The 21,608-nt window shown below is 39.5% G+C and overlaps 1 protein-coding gene and 1 pseudogene across 2 annotated transcripts in view; one reads left to right on the forward strand and one right to left on the reverse strand.

The window, feature by feature from the left end:
• The window catches only part of ZMYM4 (zinc finger MYM-type containing 4), a 167,482-nt gene continuing 146,524 nt past the window's right edge, over window positions 651-21,608 (forward strand). The window contains exon 1 of one of the 2 annotated variants that reach the window (XM_018041376.1): window positions 651-1,031. In XM_018041376.1, the coding sequence (XP_017896865.1) occupies window positions 993-1,031 (39 nt within the window). In that variant the 5' untranslated portion in view covers window positions 651-992. Of the gene's footprint in view, window positions 1,032-1,086; window positions 1,217-21,608 lie in introns of those variants that run through there. The other variant, XM_018041385.1, reaches the window with a different exon arrangement.
• On the reverse strand, window positions 19,280-19,891 carry LOC102183387 (annotated as a pseudogene).

The following is a 21,608-nucleotide window of genomic DNA, read 5'->3' on the forward strand; positions in this document are numbered from 1 at the left end:
CACACCAGCCTCTACATGCTTTGGGGCAAATGACTTCCCTTGTTTCGGCGGCAATTTTACCAATGGGAAAGAGTAGATGGTTCCTAAGACGCTTTTCGATTTAGACAAAGGACAAATTTGAGAAAATTGTCTCCAGTTGTTGCTTCAGTCTTCAAAATCACCAAAGGCTTTGCCTTTGAAGTTAGGCTGTCAGAGTTGGCCCTTAATCGTCTATGCCCTGTGCTTCTGATCAGGCTGTCTAAAGGCAAGAAAGGTGGATCTTCTTGAGATGACTGGCTGGTTCTGTCGTTGCTTGGGATTCTTCACATTCAGAGGTCCACGGTGAACTTCAGCCCACCATCATTTCCCCCTTACAATGGTATCACTGCAGTCAGGTCCAAGATGGTGATCTGGACCCCTCACTGACATTTCACCCAATACTCCAGATAGCCCTTTCACTGATTTCTTGCATTCCTCCTCCATCATTGCGTCATGGCCCCTTTAAGGAAGCGGCCATAGTTGAGTAGTGGGACCAGCTGCTGGCAGCAAAGAGACTTGCAGGATTTGGCCTACCCTGGGCTACCCAACGCGCACGCTCGGGACCGGGGGCTTGGTGGGAAAGGAAGGAGGGGCTTAGGGTGCGCCTGCGCATCAAGGGCGCGCGCAAGGGGCTGGTTTGGTGATCCCTTTAAGAAACCGCAGGCGGAGGAATTTCTCTGAGAGAAAATAATCCTACTCACGGGGCCCCTTGGAGGCCATTAACCCCCCGAATCCCGGCCCCCCCAACCCTTTCCCGGGCAGGCCCTACTGCCTACGCTCGCACCCGTGGGATCTCAAGATCTCCGACCCGGCGCGCGGCATCCGCCCCCTCCCACTCTTAAGCGCCAGGCCCGGCCAGGTTCGGGGACGCTGCCGCGAGGCGGCTATTCCTGCAGTGTGGGCGGGGGCCGGGGGCCCGAGAGGTTCCGCCGCCACCGCGCTGGGAGCCGCAGCGGTTCCGAGCGGGGCCCAACATGGCGGAGAGAGAGGTGGAGTCCGGCCCCCGAAAGAGGGTAGGTGAGGTGAGGCAGAACTCGGGCGGCGGGGGGCGGGGCGGGGGCCGCGTCCCGGGGCCCGGGAGAGGAATGGGCCAAGCGTAGGCTCGTGCAGGCGTCGCCGAGGCCCGGCTTGGCCAAGGCTGCGGGCAGCACTGGGGCAACCTTGAGTGTGGAGCGCGTTTAGAGTGGTCCTTCGGCAGGTGGGACAAAGATTTGCTGCTGGTTGGGAGGGGAGGGGGAGGGGCTGTTGTTTTTGTGTTTTTAATTTTTCCAGCACTGTTGGTGGGTTATCTGGGTCGGGAGAGGAAAGGTGTCAGATACTTAAGTGCATCTTTAGTGAACCAGAGTCTGGAAGTTTTAACAGGAGAGAGGTCAGGTGGGGGTGGTGGTGGCGGGAATGAGTTGTGGAGGGGTCTTCTGAGGAATAACCAAGAGGGTTTTTCAGTAGTACCATTGCAAATTCATTTTCCTGCCTTCTTTCCCCTCCCCCCATAACCGTTATCAAGACGAAGGTGGAGGTGGTGCTCTTACCTAAAGAAGAAATGGGTTCGTTGGCTTGTCCTGATTTAGGAGAAAGATGTTGGCAACTATAAATGTCATGTTCTAGCCTAGCCCCTTTAGCAACAATTAAGAATGTGGAAGACTGTGACAAGTTTTGTCATAACAAGGATGTATCCAACCAACCTGCAGAGGTGAAGCCAGTTCTACATAGGAGTTGCTGAGTGCCTTTTAAAGTTTGTCTTGAAACTTTTCTTATTTAATTCTGAGTGATTTTCTTTTTTTCAGATGGAGAACAATACTGTACTGTCAATTGAGCAGTATTTTTTAGATTTTTCTTATATCACTCGTCCCCCTCCCCCTCGCCTCCCTTCTCCCTTAGCGTGCGTGTTAAGCAGTAAGTTTCCTACCAGGAATCTTCCTTTTTGTAAATGGTATCAAAATAGTCAACTCAGTGTTAAGCCAACTGCCTAGAAAATTACTGCTTAAATCCTAATCTTTCGATTTATCATAAAATTAGCAATCTCATTGATACTACAGCTAACATTTTGAGTGCTTTCCATGTGCCTGGCACTGTGCTTTATAGGAAGAATTAAACCTCAACATTTACTGTGGACTTCCCTGGTGTCTCAGCTGGTAAAGAATCTGCCTGCAGTGCGGGAGAGCTGGGTTAGATCCCTGAGTTGGGAAGTTGGGAAGATTACCTGGAGAAGGGAAAGGCTTCCCACTCCAGTATTCTGGCCTGGAGAACTCTATGGACTCTATAGTCCATGGGATTGCAAAGAGTTGGAAAGGACTGAGTGACTTTCAGTCACTTTACTATGTAGACCCATTTTGCACAGGAGGAAATGTAGGCATATAGGGGTTAAGTAACTAATATTAGAGAGCTAGTTAGATTTAGCTGGGATTTGAATCCATGTTTGTCCCAACTACAGTGCCCACACAGGAATTTTTAAAGTCTATGTTTCTCTCCTTAAAAGCTTAAATGATAAATAACCAAAGAGGTGTCAAGTAGTGTTTTTCCCACAATTTATTAGGAAAATATTTTCAACTACTCAGCAAAACTGAAAAAAAAAAATGCAGGATGTGTCCATAGTGATCAACATTTAGATTCTGTCATTGACATTTTACTATACTTGTGTTATTAAATATTTATCCACATCTATCACTGTATCAGTTCTTATTTGCATTTCACTGTAGTATACTGAGCAATCGAAATTTATTGTTAGTCTTAGGTTTAGAAAACTTCAGATCGCTCATGCAATAGTTAGATCTTCCTCATAGGACAAATTAAATTGTATGTTAGTATGCTCAAACAGTTCACTTAGGATTAATATTGGTTATGGAATGCATGCGTTTTGAAAGTTTTAAATTGTTCTTCATACTTTGAGCCAGTTTTAAACTGGATCCTCATTATGCTTCAGTGAAGGCATATGGCATGTGGTCCACCTGTTAAAATATAAAGAGTAAATTATTTTAGTTGAGAATTCAAGATCATCTCTGAACCCAGTTGCTGCTAATGCTGTTGTTATTTTCACCATAGAAGATAGAATGTTCTAGAAAACATCTATGCACTTTGGTAACAAATTCAACTAGATTTTAAATACTCCTTTCTCTTCTAATACACTTAAAAGGTGCTACACTGATATCAGTGTAAACTTAATATTATTTTTAATAGCATGTAGCATACAGAGCACTTGTACAGATTTTCCCTGTTATTTTACCAGTTTCATTGTGGAGGAAGGTTACAGCCAATCTCTTTTAGGCTCCATAATCTATTTTGGTTTTGATATTTGGTTAGAATGTTTAGTAGAGTTGTTTTAAATGGTGCACGTGCTTTTTTTCCCCATATTTTTGTCTCCCTGCACTAAACTCTATATGGGTTCCATGTGTACATTCTGAGCAGTTAATGGGGAGTATGTACAAAAGTATAGTATCTTTTTAAAGACGCTGTGGTACATATATAAAATGGAATATTACTCAGTCATAAAAAGGAACACATTTGAGATAGTCCTAATGAAGGGGATGAATCTAGTAAGTCAGAAAGAGAAAAACAATTATTGTATACTAATGCATATATATGAAATCTAGAAAGATGGTATTGATGAACCTGTTTGCAGAGCAGCAGTGGAGACACAGACATTGAGTACAGACTTAGGGACATGACTAGGTGAGGGAGAAGGAGAGGTGAGGGGAGTATGGCCAGAGTAACATGGAAACATATATTACCATATTTAAAATAGATAACAGAGGGAATTTGCTGTTGACTCAGGGAACTCAAACTGGGGCTGGATAACAACCTAGAGGGGTGGAATAGGGAGGGTGGTGGGAGAAATGTTCAAGCGGGAGGGGACATGGGTAAACCTATGGCTGATTCATGTTGATGTTTGGTAGAGACAAATGTAATACTGTAAAGCAATTATCCTTCACTTAAAAATAAATTTTAAAAGTATATCTTTTAAAATAATCTGTTTGCCTTGAGGTAGTTAAACTACGTAGGCCAAGGTAATAAATTTATTTAATCTGAAATTGTGTTGATGATATGGTGTTTATGATACTTACTGCCTTTGACTTTTATAATCACAAGTCACAAAAAAATTGTTGAGTACCTGTGCCTGTTGGTGAACTGTGTTTTAGGCATTGTGCTATGTATATGGTATGTATGATCATTTAGAATTACATATTCTGACTTGTCTGCTAAATTGTGAACTCCTTAAGGATAGGGGCATCGTATTCTCTTTTGAACCTCTAATATGTATGACCTCCTTGTGATAAGGACTCAAAAATTGACTTTTGGTAGTTTACTTGTATTAGAGGCTCTATATCTTGCGTATCAAGTTGTTTGTAGTTTTGTGACCTTCTGTTAATCTTTCATATCACCCTTTATATTCCAAATTCTCCTCTGTGAATCTAGATTTAAGCATCTTGTGATTGTTTTGGATTACGGTTAGATGGGAGAGTGTGTTTTAAAACCATTGACTTAACAATCTTAAATTCTTTGTAGGTCTGCCTGATGTCTTATTTTTATGTTTATGAGCACTTAGGACAATAGTAATACCTAAGGTAAGACTGATTTAATTGTATTCAGACTATATCTGAATGCCAGTCTCTCAATTTGTAAACGTGGAGAAGCTGAATATGTGGGTGGGTGAGTACCACATCCATCATCTCTGCTGTAGAAAGAACCAAGTTCATATGAAGGCCAGTATTATACGCACACACTCACACACTCTTTAAAGTCAGGATATTTTTCAGATATTATTTATGAGTTTGTTTAAGGTTATACAATTTTTATTTTCTGGAGTAAGCTTTAAAATTCATAAGGTAGGCTTGTAAGCAGTGGATTATTTTATGTATGGTTATTATAATAAACTCTTATGAAGCATGAGCTCTGACTAAATCTGGTGAAATTCCTCTATCTTTTCAAAGGTTACATACAAAATAATAATAACTTTTATAAATGTATGTATTATTACCTGGTCTAGTAGATTGTAACCATTTTCATATTTAAACTTTTCTGTATATTAATTTTGAGATATATGTTTGGCCTATGTTTAAAAGAAAGAGAAAGCATATGTAAGTAAGTAGTATGCTTCCATTTTTGTAAAAACAAACTGATCTTTCTCTCCTCCTTACATATGTGTCTATACTTGTATATGTATGAGCTTGGAGAAAGTTGTGAAGGATGCATGTCAGCTGTTACCATTATCTTCAGCAGGTGGGGATGAGAAAGGAAAAGGGAGACTAAGGGAAAATTTTGCAAAATGGAGAATTTCTTAGGGTATAAAATTAAAGTGAAAATGTAAACTATGTTCTCATTGTAAATAATTTAAAATTGAACATGCATGTAGACAAGGAATAGAAAGTAACATGAACAAATGAAAACATTGGTTTTACTATGCGATGGGATTATGGAGAAGTTTTGTATTTCTGTTATTTTAATATTTTATAATAAAAAATTGCAAAAGGTTAATCCCTCTTAATTCCTTAATGAACTTTTTATCTTTGGTTTTTCTACTAAGTGTGTTGCTTAAGAACATGGTGGTACATATCATTAAAAATATTTGCAGTTCACATGTGCATAGTGTAAGTTATCTACTTACATATTTACTTCAAAATGCTCTTTATATACTCAAAGTATAAAGAGCATTTTGAAGAGGCTATTCTAATGCTGACAGTGATCCTGAATTGTTTTCACAAGGCGCGTCTTGTAACTAGCAGAGACTTCTACAAATAGTGGTAATATTTATAAACATTTACATGCCAGTCATTCTAAAGGTTTTGTATGTAGTGTATTTTTTAATCCTCATTAATTCCATAAATAGTAGTCAACTATTACTGTCCTGTTTTATACATGAGGAAACTGCAGCACAGAGAGAGCTCAAGGTCATGATACATTAGGCTAAAGTAAGATCAAGTGCCACTTGAAAAATTGTACTATTTGATAAGTAGTATAGGTTAGAATTCATTATATTAACATACAGTAATTAATAAACATTGTGCTTAGTCGCTCAGTCATGTCTCTTTGTGGCCCCATGGACTGGAGCCCAGCAGGCTCCTCCATCCATGAAATTTTCCAGGCAAGAATACTGAAGTGAGTTGCCATTTCCTCCTCTGGGGAATCTTCCCGATTCAGGGACTGAACTCGTGTCTCGTGCATCTCCTGCATTGGCAGGTGGAATCTTTACCACTAGTGCCGCCTGGGAAGCCCTTAGTAAACATATGCATTAGTTATTAATATATGTGATACAAGATAATATGTGTACATAATAGTGTTGGTTCAGAATTCATTCTCTGGGATTTTTGGTTTTTAAAATAATATTGTAGTTGAGACTGCACTTCTACTGCAGCAAGCGTGGGTTTGATCCCTGGTTGGGAAACTAAGATTCTGCATGCCCTGTGGCATGGCAAACAAAACATTGAAATATATTTAAATCAAATTGATACACATTGTTTCTCAAGAAGCATCACATTAACTTTCTGCCTGTGGAATATATCTTGCGATAACCTTAAAATATATCTTTGCATCTTACAGGTTTCTTTTTAAGAAATATACACTAAATATTGTAAAGCTACGATTCACTTAAAGATTATGCTTCCTTTGAAAATGGAATGCCTTTATTATGTGGTAAAATATTAGTAGATAAATGTACAGTTGCAATTTCTCTGGATATTTAGAAGATATTTTTGAGTTCTGTGTCAGATCAATCACTTTTTTTTTTAAGATCAACCACTTTTAAAGAAAACTGACATTTCCTTTAAATATTCTGATTATTTTACTATGAGTTAACTGTATGTAATTATTTTTGCAAAAGAAAGAGAAAGGAATTTTAACATAATATTAGGTTGTACCGTACAGAATTGCTAATATTTGACCATTTTAACTACATAGATGCCTTTTCATATGGCTCAACGCAGTAGTAAGACCGTGGACTTTACAAAGTCAGGTTATGTACAACCTCTGGTATTTAGCAATAGTATTCCTATGCCCAGTTTCTTATGCTTAGGGAATACTAATAATGTTATTTCCATTTCATTCTTTCTGGTCTCACAGAAGCTTGAGCTAGCTGCCTTCCTGTCTTTGATGAAAGACAGTACATAAGCAAACCTTTTGTTGTCCAGTATTTAGGCTACCCACTATTTCTTGAGGCCAAGGATCACATGTGTTCATTTTTCTTTATATTTCCCAACATATCTTATAAATATATACAATCACATATATACTACACATTCATAGGCAAGATTAAGAAACTTCACTATATTTCATAATTCCCTATCAATGCAGAATATAAAAAATATATTGGGGCAGTGAATCCCCATCTTCTTAATACCCAACTTTGACAAGTAAACAGTTATAACATTTTGCCATTTTTTTTGTCTCATCTGATTTCTTCCTGCCTGCCTTCTCTCTCTTTTTTTTTTTTTTTGATGTAATAACTTCAAAGAAATCTCAGGTATCACATCATTTAATCTATAAATACGTCCATATGCATTTTAACAGGTAAACAATGCAACCGCAATGCTAAACAAAATTGATTTCCTTAATCCAGTTTAGATTTCTCTGATTATTAATAAGTGTCTTTGTTCTGTTTAAATAACTGTGCAAATGAGATTTACCATTTCATCTGGCTTATATGTATCTTAAGTTTCTGTTAACTTTAACCTCCCCTTCCTTTACGCTATCCCCTCTACCTCCTGCACTTTTTCCTATGCTCTTTATTTGTTAAATATATTCCCTCTTTTGACCAGCAGAGTTTCCCACATTCTGGTTTTGGCTGATTGGATTCTCATGGTGTTTAACCCTTCATATTTCCCAAAAAACAGATATAGAGCAATTGTTCTCTATTTTGGCTGAAACATTAGGATTACTTGGCGAGCTCTTAAATATCTTGATTCTCAGATCAATTAAATCAGAATTCACAAGGTGGATTCTAGGCATCAGTATTTTTAAAAATTTCCCAAGAGATTTCAGTCTGCAGCCAAGGTTGAAAACTTGAATTGGTAGACCTTTATGAGATTTACGTTCAGTTTCTTTGCAAAGAAGAATTCATGAATTGATTGCATATTTCCAATCAGATAATTTTAAGAATGAAAGAGTATGCTCTTTAATAATTGCAGTGGGACAGTAGCGATGAACTGGCACTGTCCTGGACTAATTAGGATGTGTAGTCAATCTATTAGGTGATAATGCAGATTCTTCCTGCATCATTCCAGGAGACACATAAATAGTTGTCACACTTCTAGTGTTACTAAAATTGATCAGTTTTAGGTTTTGTCGGCAGGATCCAAAGGTACTTTCTTAACTTATCACCTAATAGATTTATCAGCCATTGATGATTATTGCCTTGATCCATTATTTTATTAGAATAGTGATTTTCTGTCATTTCTCCTATATTTATTTACTGGAATTCTTTTGTAAAGAGTTGCTTTATTAGTTATTTGGTTACTCTGTAATATCATTTGTATAGGAGAAGCAGAGTAAATGCTTATTTTTTTCCTCTTTATTTGCCAGTTTTCAGACAAATGAATTGTTACCTAAGCAAATCCCAAAGGTGAGGTTTGGGAGGGGCTGTCACTGAACTCAAATTTTAATACAGTTGATATATTTAAACTTACTGTGGTTAGTACACTTTTTGATGTTTAAATTTGTCATATTTTTGATTGATGGCTATCTGTATTAGTTTCCTAAGGCTGCCATAACAAATTACTAAAAATTTTGTTTGAAACTATGACAGTTTGTTCTTTCACAGTTCTGGAGGCTCGATGTCTGAAATCAAGATGTTGGCAAGCAGAGTTCTCTCTGAAGGCTCCAGGGAAGAATCCTTTCTTGCCTCTTCCAGCTTCTGATGGATCGATTTGTGTTCTTTGGTTTGTGGCAGTATAACTCCAGTTTTTCCCTCCATCTTCACACTGCCACCTTCTCTCTGTGTCTTCAGTGTCTTCTAAGGATACTTTTCATTGAATTTAGACCCCATCCTAATTCAGGATGATCTCATTTCAAGATCTTTATCTATCTTCATTACATCTGCAAAACCCATTCTGTACACATTCTGAGCTGAAGCTGCAGTACTTTGGCCACCTCATGCGAAGAGTTGACTCATTGGAAAAGACTCTGATGCTGGGAGGGATTGGGGACAGGAGAAGAAGGGGACGACCGAGGATGAGACGGCTGGATGGCATCACTGACTCGATGGACGTGAGTCTGAGTGAACTCCGGGAGATGGTGATGGACAGGGAGGCTTGGCGTGCTGTGATTCATGGGGTTGCAAAGAGTCGGACACGACTGAGCAACTGAACTGAACTAAAGTGGGTGGACATATATAGGGGCCACAGTTCAACCCACTGTAGTCAGCTATGTGGGACTACTATGGAATGGAAACATCCATTCCGTATGCAAAATACATTCACCGTCATCAAGAGACTCTAGTTCCTCTTCACTTTCTGACATTAGAGTGGTATCATCTGCATATCTGAGGTTGTTGAAATTTGTCCTAGTAATCTAGATTCTACCTTGTGCTTCATCCAGTCTGACATTTTGTATGATTTACTCTGCATGTAAGTTAAATAAGTGGGGTGACAATACATAGCATTGACCTGTGTGGATCACAGTAAACTGTGGAAAATTCTGAAAGAGATGGGAATACCAGACCACCTGACCCGCCTCTTGAGAAATCTGTATGCAGGTTAGGAAGCAACAGTTAGAACTGGACCTGGACCAACGGACTGGTTTCAGATAGGAAAAGGAGAACGTCAAGGCTGTATATTGTCACCCAGGTTATTTAACTTCTATGCAGAGTACATCATGAGAAACACTGGACTGGAAGAAACACAAGCTGGAATCAAGATTGCCAGGAGAAATATCAATAATCTCAGATATGCAGATGACACCACCCTTATGGCAGAAAGTGAAGAGGAACTAAAAAGCCTCTTGATGAAAGTGAAAGTGGAGAGTGAAAATGTTTGCTTAAAGCTCAACATTCAGAAAATGAAGATCATGGCATCTGGTCCCATCACTTCATGGGAAATAGATGGGGAAACAGTGGAAACTGTCAGACTTTATTTTTCTGGGCTCCGAAGTCACTGCAGATGGTGACTGCATCCATGAAATTAAAAGACGCTTACTCCTTAGAAGAAAAGTTATGACCAACCTAGATAGCATATTCAAAAGCAGAGAGATTACTTTGCCAACTAAGGTCCATCTAGTCAAGGCTATGGTTTTTCCAGTAGTCATGTATGGATGTGAGAGTTGGGCTGTGAAGAAGGCTGAGTGCCGAAGAATTGATGCTTTTGAACTGTGGTGTTGGAGAAGACTCTTGAGAGTCCCTTGGACTACAAGGAGATCCAACCAGTCCATTCTGAAGGAAATCAGCCTGGGATTTCTTTGGAAGGAATGATGCTAAAGCTGAAACTCTAGTACTTTGGCTACCTCATGAGAAGAGTTGACTCATTGGAAAAGACTCTGATGGTGGGAGGGATTGAGGGCAGGAGGAGGAGGGGACGACAGAGGATGAGATGGTGGATGGCATCACTGACTCAGTGGACGTGAGTCTGAGTGAATTCCGGGAGTTGGTGATGGACAGGGAGGCCTGGTGTGCTGCGATTCATGGGGTCTGAAAGAGTCAGACACGACTGAGCGACTGAACTGAACTGAATGCTTTCCCGTTTTTGAACCAGTTCATTATTTTATATCTGGTTCTGACTATTGCTTCTTGACTTACATACAGGTTTCTCAGGAGACAGGTGAGGTGGTCTGGTGGTCCCATCTCATAAGAAGTTTCCGCAGTTTGTTGTGATCCACATAGTCAAATGATTTTTATAGTCAGTGAAGGCAAAGTAGGTGTTTTTCTGCAGTTCCCTTTTTCTGTGATCCAGTGGATGTTGGCAGTTTGATCTCTGGTTCCATTGCCTTTTCTAAATCCAGCTTATACATTTGGAATTTCTTGGTTTGTTTACAGCTGAAGCCTAGCTTAAAGTATGTTGAGCATAACTTTGCTACCTTGCGAAATGAGTGCAATTGTCTGGTAGTTTGAACATTCTTTGACATTGCCTTTCTTTGGGATTGAAATGAAAACTGACCTTTTCCAGGCCTGTGTTTGGGATTGAAATGAAAACTGACCTTTTCCAGGCCTGTGTTTGTGATCGAAATGAAAACTGACCTTTTCCAGGCCTGTGTTTCCATTGCTGAGTTTGCCAGATTTGCTGACATACTGAGTGCAGTATTTTAACAGCATCATTTTTTAAGATCTGAAATAGCTCAGCTGGAATTCCATCACCTCCACTAGGTTTGTTTTTAGTAAAGATTCCTAAGGCTCCCTCCACTTCATACTCCAGAATGTCTGGCTCTAGGTGAGTGACCACACCATCATGGTTATCTGGGCCATTAGGAGCTTTTTTGTATAGTTCTTCTGTGTATTCTTGCCACCTCTTCTTAATCTCTTCTGCTTCTGTTAGGTCCATACTGCTTCTGTCCTTTATTGTGCCCATCTTTGCATGAAATGTTCGCTTGGTATCTCCAATTTTCTTGAAAAGATCTTTAGTCTTTCCCGTTCTATAGCTTTCCTCTATCTCTTTGCATTGTTCACTTAAGGAAGTCTTTCTTATCTCTCCTTGCTATTCTCTGGGACTCTGCATTCACTTGGGTTTATCTTTCCCTTTCTCCTTTGCCTTTCCCTTCTCTTCTCTTCTTTGCTATTTGTAAGGCCTCCTCAGATATCCATCTTGGCCTTGTTGCATTTCTTTTTCTTGGGGATGGTTTTGATCACCACCCCGTTAGATGGTATGAACCTCTGCCCATAGTTCTTCAGGCACTCTGTCTATCAGATCTAATCCCTTGAATCTGTTTGTCACTTCCACTGTATAATCATAAGGGATTTGGTTTTTCCCTGGGTAGCTCATACGGTAAAGGTTCTGCCTGCAGTGCAGGATCTGGGTTTGATTCCTGGGTCGGGAAGATCCCCTGGAGGAGGAAGTGGCAACCCACTCCAGTATTCTTGCCTGGAGAATTTTATGGACAGAGGAGCCTGATGGGCTACGGTCCATGGGGTCATGAAGAGTTGAACACTGCTAAGTCACTTCAGTCGTGTCTGACTCTGTGCGACCCCATAGACGGCAGCACCCCAGGCTCCCCCGTCCCTGGGATTCTCCAGGCAAGAACACTGGAGTGGGTTGCCATTTCCTTCTCCAATGCATGAAAGTGAAAAGTGAAAGTGAAGTCGCTCAGTCGTGTCCGACCCTCAGCGATCCCATGGACTGCAGCCTTCCAGGCTCCTCCGTCCATGAGATTTTCCAGGCAAGAGTACTGGAGTGCGTTGCCATTGCCTTCTCCAGAGTTAGACACTACTGAGTGACTAAACACTACCTGAATGGTCTAGTGGTTTTCCCTTCTTTCTTCAGTTTAAGCCTGAATTTTGCATGAAGGAACCTGTGATCTGAGGTCAGCTCTAGATCTTATTTTTGCTGATTATATAGAGCATTCCATCTTTGCTTGCAAAGAATATAATTAATGATTTTGGTATTGACCATCTGTTAATGTCCATGTGTAGAGTCGTTTTTGTCTTCTTGGAAGAGGGTGTTTGCTATGACCAGTGTGTTCTCTTGGCAAAACTCTGTTAGTCTTTGCCCTGCTTCATTTTGTACTCCAAGGCCAAACTTGCCTGTAACTCCAGATACCTCTTGACTTTCTCCTTTTACATTCCAGTCCCCTGTGATGAAAAGAACATCTTTTTTTGATGTTCTAGAAGGTTTTGTAGATTTTCGTAGAACCTTTCAAACTCAGCTTCTTTGACATTAGTGATTGGAGCCTAGACTTGGATTACTGTGGTGTTGAATGGTTTGCCTCGGGAACCAACAGAGATCATTCTGTCGTTTTTGAGACTGCATGTAAGTACTGCATTTTGGGCTCTCTTTTTGACTGCAATGGCTACTCCATTTCTTCTAAGGGATTCTTGCCCACAGTAGTAGATATAATGGTCATCTGAATTAAATTCGCCTGTTCTGGTCCAGTTTAGTTAACTGATTGCTAAAATGTTGGTGTTCCCTTTTGCCATCTCCTACTTGACCATGTCCAACTTACCTCGATTCGTGGACCTGACATTCCAGGTTCCTATGCAATATTTTCTTCACAGCATTGGACTTTCACCACCAGGCACATCCACACCTGAGTGTCATTTCCGCTTTGGCCCAACCACTTCATCTTTCTGGAGCTTTTCTCTGCTCTTTCCTAGTAGCATTTTGGACACTTTCCCTGGGGATTTATCTTCCAGTGTCATATCTTTTTGCCTTCTCATATTGTTCATGGGCTTTTCAAGGCAAGAATACTGGAGTGGTTTGCCATTACCTTCTCCAGTGGACTATCTTTTGTTAGAACTCTCCACCATGATCCATCTGTCTTGAGTGACCCAAACCTGTGTCTCCTGCATTGCTGGCCATTGTTTTCTGAGTCACCAGGGAACCCCCTCAAATTGCACATTTTTAGATATTTATTGCAGCAGCATGGCTCTGTGTTCCAAAGGAACTTGGTGGCTTTAAACAACAGAAATTTATTTCTGCATAGTTCTGGAGGCTAGAAGTCCAAAATGAAGGTGTCAGCAGGGCCATGCCATGTCTGAAGACTCTAGGAAAGAGTCCTTTGTCTCTTCTAACCTCTGGTGGCTCCACATGTTCTTTGGTCCTTTGGCATAGTTCCAGTCTTTCCCTCCATCTTCACACAGCCTTCTCTTTCTGTTTGTTCTTTTCCGTCTAAGGATGATTGTCATCGGATTTAGGGTCCACCCTAAACGAAGATGATTTCGTTTGAAGATCTTTATGTTAATTATATCTGCAAAAAAGTTTATTTCAAAAAGGTCACATTCTGAGATTCTGGGTATACAGATCTTTTGGGGGCCACAGTTTAACCTACAGCATAATCTTTTACTTCCTGAATCCTTTTTAAAGGTGATTATTTTATATTTAAACAATTAGTTTAAAAATTTCTTATGTATTCAGTTCAGTCACTCAGTCCTGTCTGACTCTTTGCAACCCCATGGACTGCAGCATGCCAGGCTTCCCATCACCAGCTCCCGAAGCTTGCTCAAACTCATGTCCATTGAGTTGGTGGTGCCATCCAGCCATCTCATGCTCTGTTGTTCCCTTCTCCTCCTGCCTTCAATCTTTCCCAGCATCAGGGTCTTTTCCAACGAGTCAGTTCTTCACATCATGTGGGTCAAAGTATTGGAGCTTCAGCAGCATTCCTTCCAATGAATATTCAGGACTGATTTTCTTTAGGATTGACTGGTTGAATCTCCTTGCTGTCCAAGGCACTCTGAAGAGTCTTCTCCAACACCACAGTTCAAAAGCATCAATTCTTAGGTGCTCAGCTTTCTTTATGGTCCAACTCTCAAATCCATACATGACTACTGGAAAACCATTGCTTTGACTAGATGGACCTTTGTTGGCAAAGTAATGCCTCTGCTTTTTCATATGTTGTCTAGGTTTGTCATAGCTTTTCTTCCAAGAAGCAAATGTCTTTAAATTTCATGGCTGTAGTCACCATCTGCAGTGATTTTGGAGCCCTCAAAAATAAAGTCTCTCACTGTTTTCATTGTTTTTCTGCATCTATTTGCCATGAAGTGATGGGACCAGATGCCATGATCTTAGTTTTGTGAATATTGAGTTTTAAGCCAACTTTTTCACTCTCCTCTTTCACTTTCATCAAGGGGCTCCTCAGTTCCTCTTTGCTTTCTGCCATCTACATATCTGAGGTTATTGATATTTCTCCTGGCAATCTTGATTCCAGTTTGTGCTTCCTCTGGGCGTTTCTCATGGTGTACTCTGCATATAAGTTAAACAAGCAGGGTGACAGTTTCCCAATTTGGAACCAGACTATTGTTCCATGTCTGATTCTGTTGCTTCTTGAAATGTATATAATTTCCAGTGTATGATTTTAATCATTTAAAATGTATAGGTTCAGTGGCATTTGATACATTAACTGTCACCACTGTTTCATCCCAAACAGAATCTCTGTATATACATTAAGGTGTAAGTCTCCTTTGCCCTTTTCTCCAGCCTTTGGTGTGTTTTCTTCTTGTTTTAGGTATTTCATATAAGTGAAATCTTAAGTATTTGACCTTTGGTGTCTGGCTTATTTCACATAGCATAATGTTGTAGGATGTGCCAAAACTTCATTTTTTAAAATGGCTGAATAATAGTCCATTATATGTATATGGCACATTTTGTTTTATCTGTTCCCCTCTGTTGATACTTTGGTTGTTTCTACCTTTTAGCTGTTGTGAAAAATGCTGGTGTAAACATTGCCATACAAGTATTTGAGTTCCTTCCTTCATTTTTTGGTTGGGGATCTAGAAATGAATTTGCTGGGTCATATAGAAATTTTATGCCTGTCGTTTTGAGGAATCACCGAACTTTTCAACAGCAGCTGCGTTGATTTCCATTCTCACTAGCAATTCATGCCTGTTCTGTTTTCTCTACATCCTCACCAATACTTGTTCTTTTCTTTTGGTAATAGTGATCCTGGTGGGTGTGAAGTGTATCTCTTTGTGGTTTTTACCCCTAGTTTTATTGAGATCTAGTTGACATACAAGATTGTAGAATTTTAAGGTATACAGTATAAGGATTTGACTCACATACATCATGAAATGATTATCATTGTAAGTTTAGTGAACATCTATAATCTCATACAAATACAGACTTAGAAAAAAAGTTTTTTCTTGTAATGAGAACTCTTAGGACTTATTCTCTTAACAACTTCCATATGTAACATATAGCAGTGTTAATTTTATTTATCATGTTGTATGTTCATTGTGGGTTTGATGTTTTTTCCAAGTATAATTTACAGTATTCATTTGTACAGTAGGGTGATTAAATTATACACACAAACATATATATATGTATACATTCTTTTCCAGATTCTTTTCCAATATAGGTTATTACAAGATGTTGAATATAGTTCCCTGTGCCATTTAGCAGGCATTTGTTGTTTACCCATTTTTATATATGGTACTGTGTATCTGTTAATCCCAAATTCCTAATTTATTCCTTATTGTTTGTGTGTTTGTTGTTGTTGTTGTTTTTGGCTTCCCTGCATGGCTTGTGGGATTTTAGTTCCCCAGCCAGGGACTGGGATTGAACCTGGCCCTTAGCAGTGACAGCATTGAGTGTTGAACATTGGAACCCTAGGGAAGTCCCTGTTTTGATTACTGTAGTTTGTAAGAAGTTTGAAGTTGGAAAGTATAAGTCCTCCAGCTTTGTGTTTTTTTCTAGATTGTTTTGGCTTTACTTGGGTTTTTAAAAAATTCATAAGAAGTTTAGGATTTTTGTTGATTTCTGCAGTAAGTGCCATTGAAATTTTGATAGGTATTGGATTCAATCTGTGAATTTCCTGAGTAGTATGTTTCCTCCCAGCACTATTAAATGTTGTAATCAGTGAACATGGGACATCTTCCAATTCATTTAGGTCTTACTTAATTTCTTTCAGCAATGTTTTGTACACGTTCCTCACTGGGTAGGTTTTACACCTCCTTTGCTGCAGTATCAGTCAGAGTAGTAGACCACACTGATAGGATGAAGGGAAAAGCATGGTAAGCTTTGTTGATGTCGGGGAAAAAGGCATTTGAAAAGATCCAACACCCTTTTATAAAAACACTCAAGAAACTAGGAATAGAAGGAAACTTTCTCAATATGATAAAGCTTATATATAAAAAATCATAGCTAACATCATATTCGATGATGAAAGACTGAAAAAATTTCCCCTCAGAATAGGAATAAGACAGAGATGCCCTTTTGGCATTTCTTTCCAGTGTAGTATATGAAGTTTTAGCCAAAGCATTTAGGCAAGAAAGAAATAAAAGATCCAAATTGAAAAGAAAGAAGTAAAACTATGTTTACAGAGGATATGACCTTGTATGTAGAAGCCTCTAAAAATCAAGCCCTCTGAGAAATTTCAGGATACAAAAAAATACAAAGAACTAAGTTTTATTTCTATATACTAGCAATGAACAACCCCAAAAGGAAATTAAAAAAATGATTTCATTTATATTACAATAGAAAATAATAAAATACTTGTATTTATCCTTTTGACTTAATTCCAATAGTCCTCGAGTCTCCCCTTTTGGCCAAAAAGATGTTCCTAGGCTCATTGGCTCATCTTGTATATTACCACTTCAGACTTGGAATTAACTCCAATAACTTATTTTAAGTGGGAAATGGTAGTTACAGACCATAGACTGAACTCAGGCAAGTCTTTTGACTTTGGAGTGTTTTTGAGATTGTATCAGCTGAATATTTCCCATTCACTCCTCAGTCACACCTATGCTTTTCCTTCTGTTTTACCACTGAAATTCTCTTTAAAATCACTGAAATGACCTAATAATCACCAAGTCTAATGGATGCTTTTTCAGAACTTTCCTTTTTTGATCTTTGTTAAACATCTGACCCTATTACCCATTCTTTCCTTGAAACTTCTCCCTTAGGTATAAGATGGCATTCTCATGGTTCTTCTCTTGAATTGATTCTTTTCAAAAGAGTCATCTCTGACTCTTTTTTCGCTTGCCCAGTAGGTCTTGTTCCCTCAGCTGGATTTTTCTTGGGTAATCCCTTCTACAGTGATTTTAGCTGTTACCTATTAAATACATTATGTGATTTCCTTCCTTTGCTTCTCTGTTGTCTCTAGGATTCAAAATCAGTGTTTCTAAATATGAGCTTTGACTCACATTTTGATGTCTTGTGAGTATTGCTAACTCAGTATACCTAAAATGGAATTCTCTATATCCTTGGCAGGTACTTAATCTTCCAAATAGTGCCCTATTCCTTCTGAACCTATTTTTCTTCCTGTATTATCACCCAGCTTAGAGACTTCTGAGTCATCTTGCTTCTTCCCTTTCCTTTATCAATCCAGTTTAAATTGGTAAATCTTGTTGAGATTATATGAAATGATTTTTAAAACTTCAATGCTACTGCCAACACCCTAGTTCTAGTACTTAAAATGCTTTGTCTTTTTACTTTCTATGCCTTTACAATTCTTGTTTTACCTTTCTTTACTGTTTCCTCTTCCCCATTCATTTTATACACTGGAGACTGATTTATCTTCAGAAATGAGAATCTGTTCATCTGTAAGGTAACATGTTGACTCCCTCACTATTCTAATTCCCTTAGATATGCTTTGAATTCGTTGCTTCACAGCTCTTACTCTCATCCTGGAAATTTTCTTTTCCTTCATGGGAGAGTTTCTTTCTGGTTATCTTTGCTGCTATCATGTTACTTGGTAGGGGTTCTGCTTGGGCTCTGCAACCCAAATATGGAGACAAAATCTTTGCTTAATTCCACCCAGTACAGCTGAGACCAGGCTATGATTTTTTACACAGGACTACTAAAAGTTTGTTTTTAACTTTATTAATAGAGGATGAGATGGCTGGATGGCATCACTGAGGCAATTAACATTTACTTGGGCTAACTTTGGGAGATGGTGAAGGACAGGGAGGCCTGATGTGCTGTAGGTCATGGGTCTCACAGAGTTGGACATAACTGGGTGACTGAACAACAGCAGTTAAAAGTGTAGCATAGTAGGAGGAAATTTGAAACAGATATAGCTGGCTTTTACATAGGTTGATCTGGGAGAAATGGGCAACATTTACCTACTAAGCCTTCAGCTTATTGTCTAGTGAGTAGAGGATGTCTTTTCTTTGAACCTGGAAGCAGTTTGAGATCTGAGGGAAAGGACTTATTCCTTGCTCCTTTCTTCTGAGGATCTAGCATCCTGACCTGTAATTTCTTGTCTTTTGGCTGACTAACATTGGGACTAGTTCACTTCAGGAGATTCAGTCTCCTTTCTGCAGAGATGCAGTGTTATGTTAGTCTTTGGCTACAACAGAGCAAACAGACCAACATTTGTGTAAGACAGCTTGGCTCATTCAGCACATATAGAAGATGTGCCACACAGCCAGGGGTTTCAGAGTCGGACACGACTGAGCCACTGAACTGAACACATGGCTTTAGGTGCTGGAGAAATAATGATGAGCGAGAAAGACAAGGTTCATGCTGGTGGTGGGGGTGCAAGACAGAAAATAAATAGATAAAATAATTTCAGGTAGTGAAGAAAATAAGAGAGCATAAGATAATACGATAGTGAGTAATTGGGGTGGAAAGAAGCAATATTAGATATTTCTCTGAGAAGCCAGCTTGTGGTTTTTAAATAAGATCTCTTAATTTTTTTTTTAACGCTTGAAGTACGTTTACTAATTAAGACAACCAACAGTTTTACTTTTATTTGCATTTATTTTTTGTGGCATTTATTCCCGGGCCATAAGTTTTTGTTTCTTCAGTTTCTTCTGGGATATCTTTTTCTTCTGTGCAACCTCCTCTTCTGGTTTAGGAACAATCTGTTCTTTTTCAGTAAGGATCATCTCAATGTGTCAGGGAGAGCTCATGTAGGGGTTGATCCGCCCGTGAGCTCTGTAAGTCCTGCGTCGCATCTTGGGGGCTTTGTTCACTTGGATGTGCTCAATGACCAGAGAATCTACATCTAAGGCCTTAAGTTCAGCATTACTCTCTGCATTTTTGAGCATGTGTAGTAAAAATTCAGCACTCTTTTTGGGCCATCGACCCTGAGTCCAGCCCTGCTGTTTGGCCTGTGCACACCTGCCAACTCCACCGTTGTAGCGGCGGAACGGCACACACTGCTTCTTTAATGTGACGTCCTTCAGATACTTGGTGGCTTTTTGGATATGCATACCCTTTATGGCCTGGGCGGTTTCACAAGTGTTCTTAAAGTGTACACGAAGATTTGAACCTCTTGATTTGCATGATTTTGTGGGGTTTTCTGGGTCAAGTGAATAGCGCACCATTTTTAGGAGTCACCTCAGGCCGCTTACCGGAAAAGGAAGCTAAATAAGATCTCTTAAAAAGGTTCCTTTAGTTCCTGTGTATAGGGTGATCGTCAGGGAGCACGATGGGAAAGAGGATGAATTAGGAGGCTCTTGGTGTAATTTTTGTGTAAAGGTAATCATTGTTTGAGGAAGATAGAGATGGTGAGAATTGGTTGTGATACATTTTGGAGATGGAGGCAGTGGGACTTGTGGATCGATTGAATAGGGAAATAAGACTGCAGACCTCTGGGTTTTCACCTGGATGAGCTAGATATTTGGTGGCACCATCAACTGAGATGGGAAAATGCAAAAGAATATACTTAGTAATGAGGATAAAGGAAGTGAAGTGAAGTGAAAGTCGCTCAGTCGTGTGACTCTTTGTGACCCCATGGACTGTATAGCCTGTCATGCTCCTCTGTCCATGGAATTCTCCAGGCCAGAATACTGGATTGGGTAGCCGTTTCCTTCTTCAGGGATCTTCCCAACCCAGGGATTGAACCCAGGTCTCCCACATTGCAGGTGGATTCTTTACTGTCTGAACCAGCAGGGAAGCCCTGGAGGTTCCACCAAGATAGGAATAAACTTTTATTTCCTTACATTAGATTACTGGTCTAAATTGCTTGTGATTAGTATATAACAGCTTCACTGTAAAGAATACATCAGAGTTTCTCAACTTTGATACTGTTGAGGTTTTGAACCAGGTAATTTGTATGGGGTAGAGCGAGTTGCCCTGTGTATTTTGGATGTTTAGCAGTATACCTGCTCTTTATCAACTGCATGCCAGTAGCACTGACTCCCCATTGTGAGAACTGAAAATACCTCCAGGTATGGCCAGATGTCTCCTGAGGGGCATGATGGCCCCTCGTTGAGTACCATGGCTTTAGATACAGCCTAAAGACCTATCCAAATGGTTCCAGCTACTTCTCATTCCATCCTCTGGAATGAGGATATAAATTCTGTCAATACAGCTATGTTGATTGACATGCTGCTTTTCTTGCTTTTGTGCCTTTTAAAAAAATCATGTTTTATTCAGCCATAATTGTTTCCTGATTTTTTAACCTAAATTTTTATCCTGAGCACTGGTTCTGTTATTAAAAATATGCTTGTAAACATAACTTTAATGGCTTTAAAATTACAATATTTTAAAGTTGTAATACTATATAACTTAAAAAATTTTTAAATTGTAATAATCTGTGGTATAGATAGACCATAATATGAGAATATCCTCCAATTCTTAGGTTGTTTAAAATCTTTTCCTGTTAAAAGTGAGGCTACACTGGCTGGATGAAGCACAAGCTGGAATCAAGATTACTGGGAGAAACATCAACAACCTCAGACACGCAGACGACATCACCCTCATGGCAGAAAGCAAAGAAGAACTAAGGAGCCTCTTGATGAAAGTACAAGAGGAGAGTGAAAAAATTGGCTTAAAACTCAACATTCAGAAAACTAAGATCATGGCCTCTGGTCCCATCACTTCATGTGAATAGATGGGGAAACAATGGAAACAGTGAGAGAATACTTTTGGGGGTTCCAAAATCACTGCAGATGGTGACTGCAGCCATGAAATTAAAAAACACTTGCTTGTTGGAAGAAAAGCTATGACCAACCTAGACAGCATATTAAAAAGCAGAGACATTACTTTGTCAGCAAAGGTCTGTCTAGTCAAGGCTATGGTTTTTCCGGTGGTTGTGTATGGATGTGAGAGTTGGCCTATAAAGAAAGCTGAGCGCTGAAG

The sequence above is a fragment of the Capra hircus genome, chromosome 3, assembly GCF_001704415.2.
Source record: "Capra hircus breed San Clemente chromosome 3, ASM170441v1, whole genome shotgun sequence".
Lineage (NCBI taxonomy): Eukaryota > Metazoa > Chordata > Mammalia > Artiodactyla > Bovidae > Capra > Capra hircus.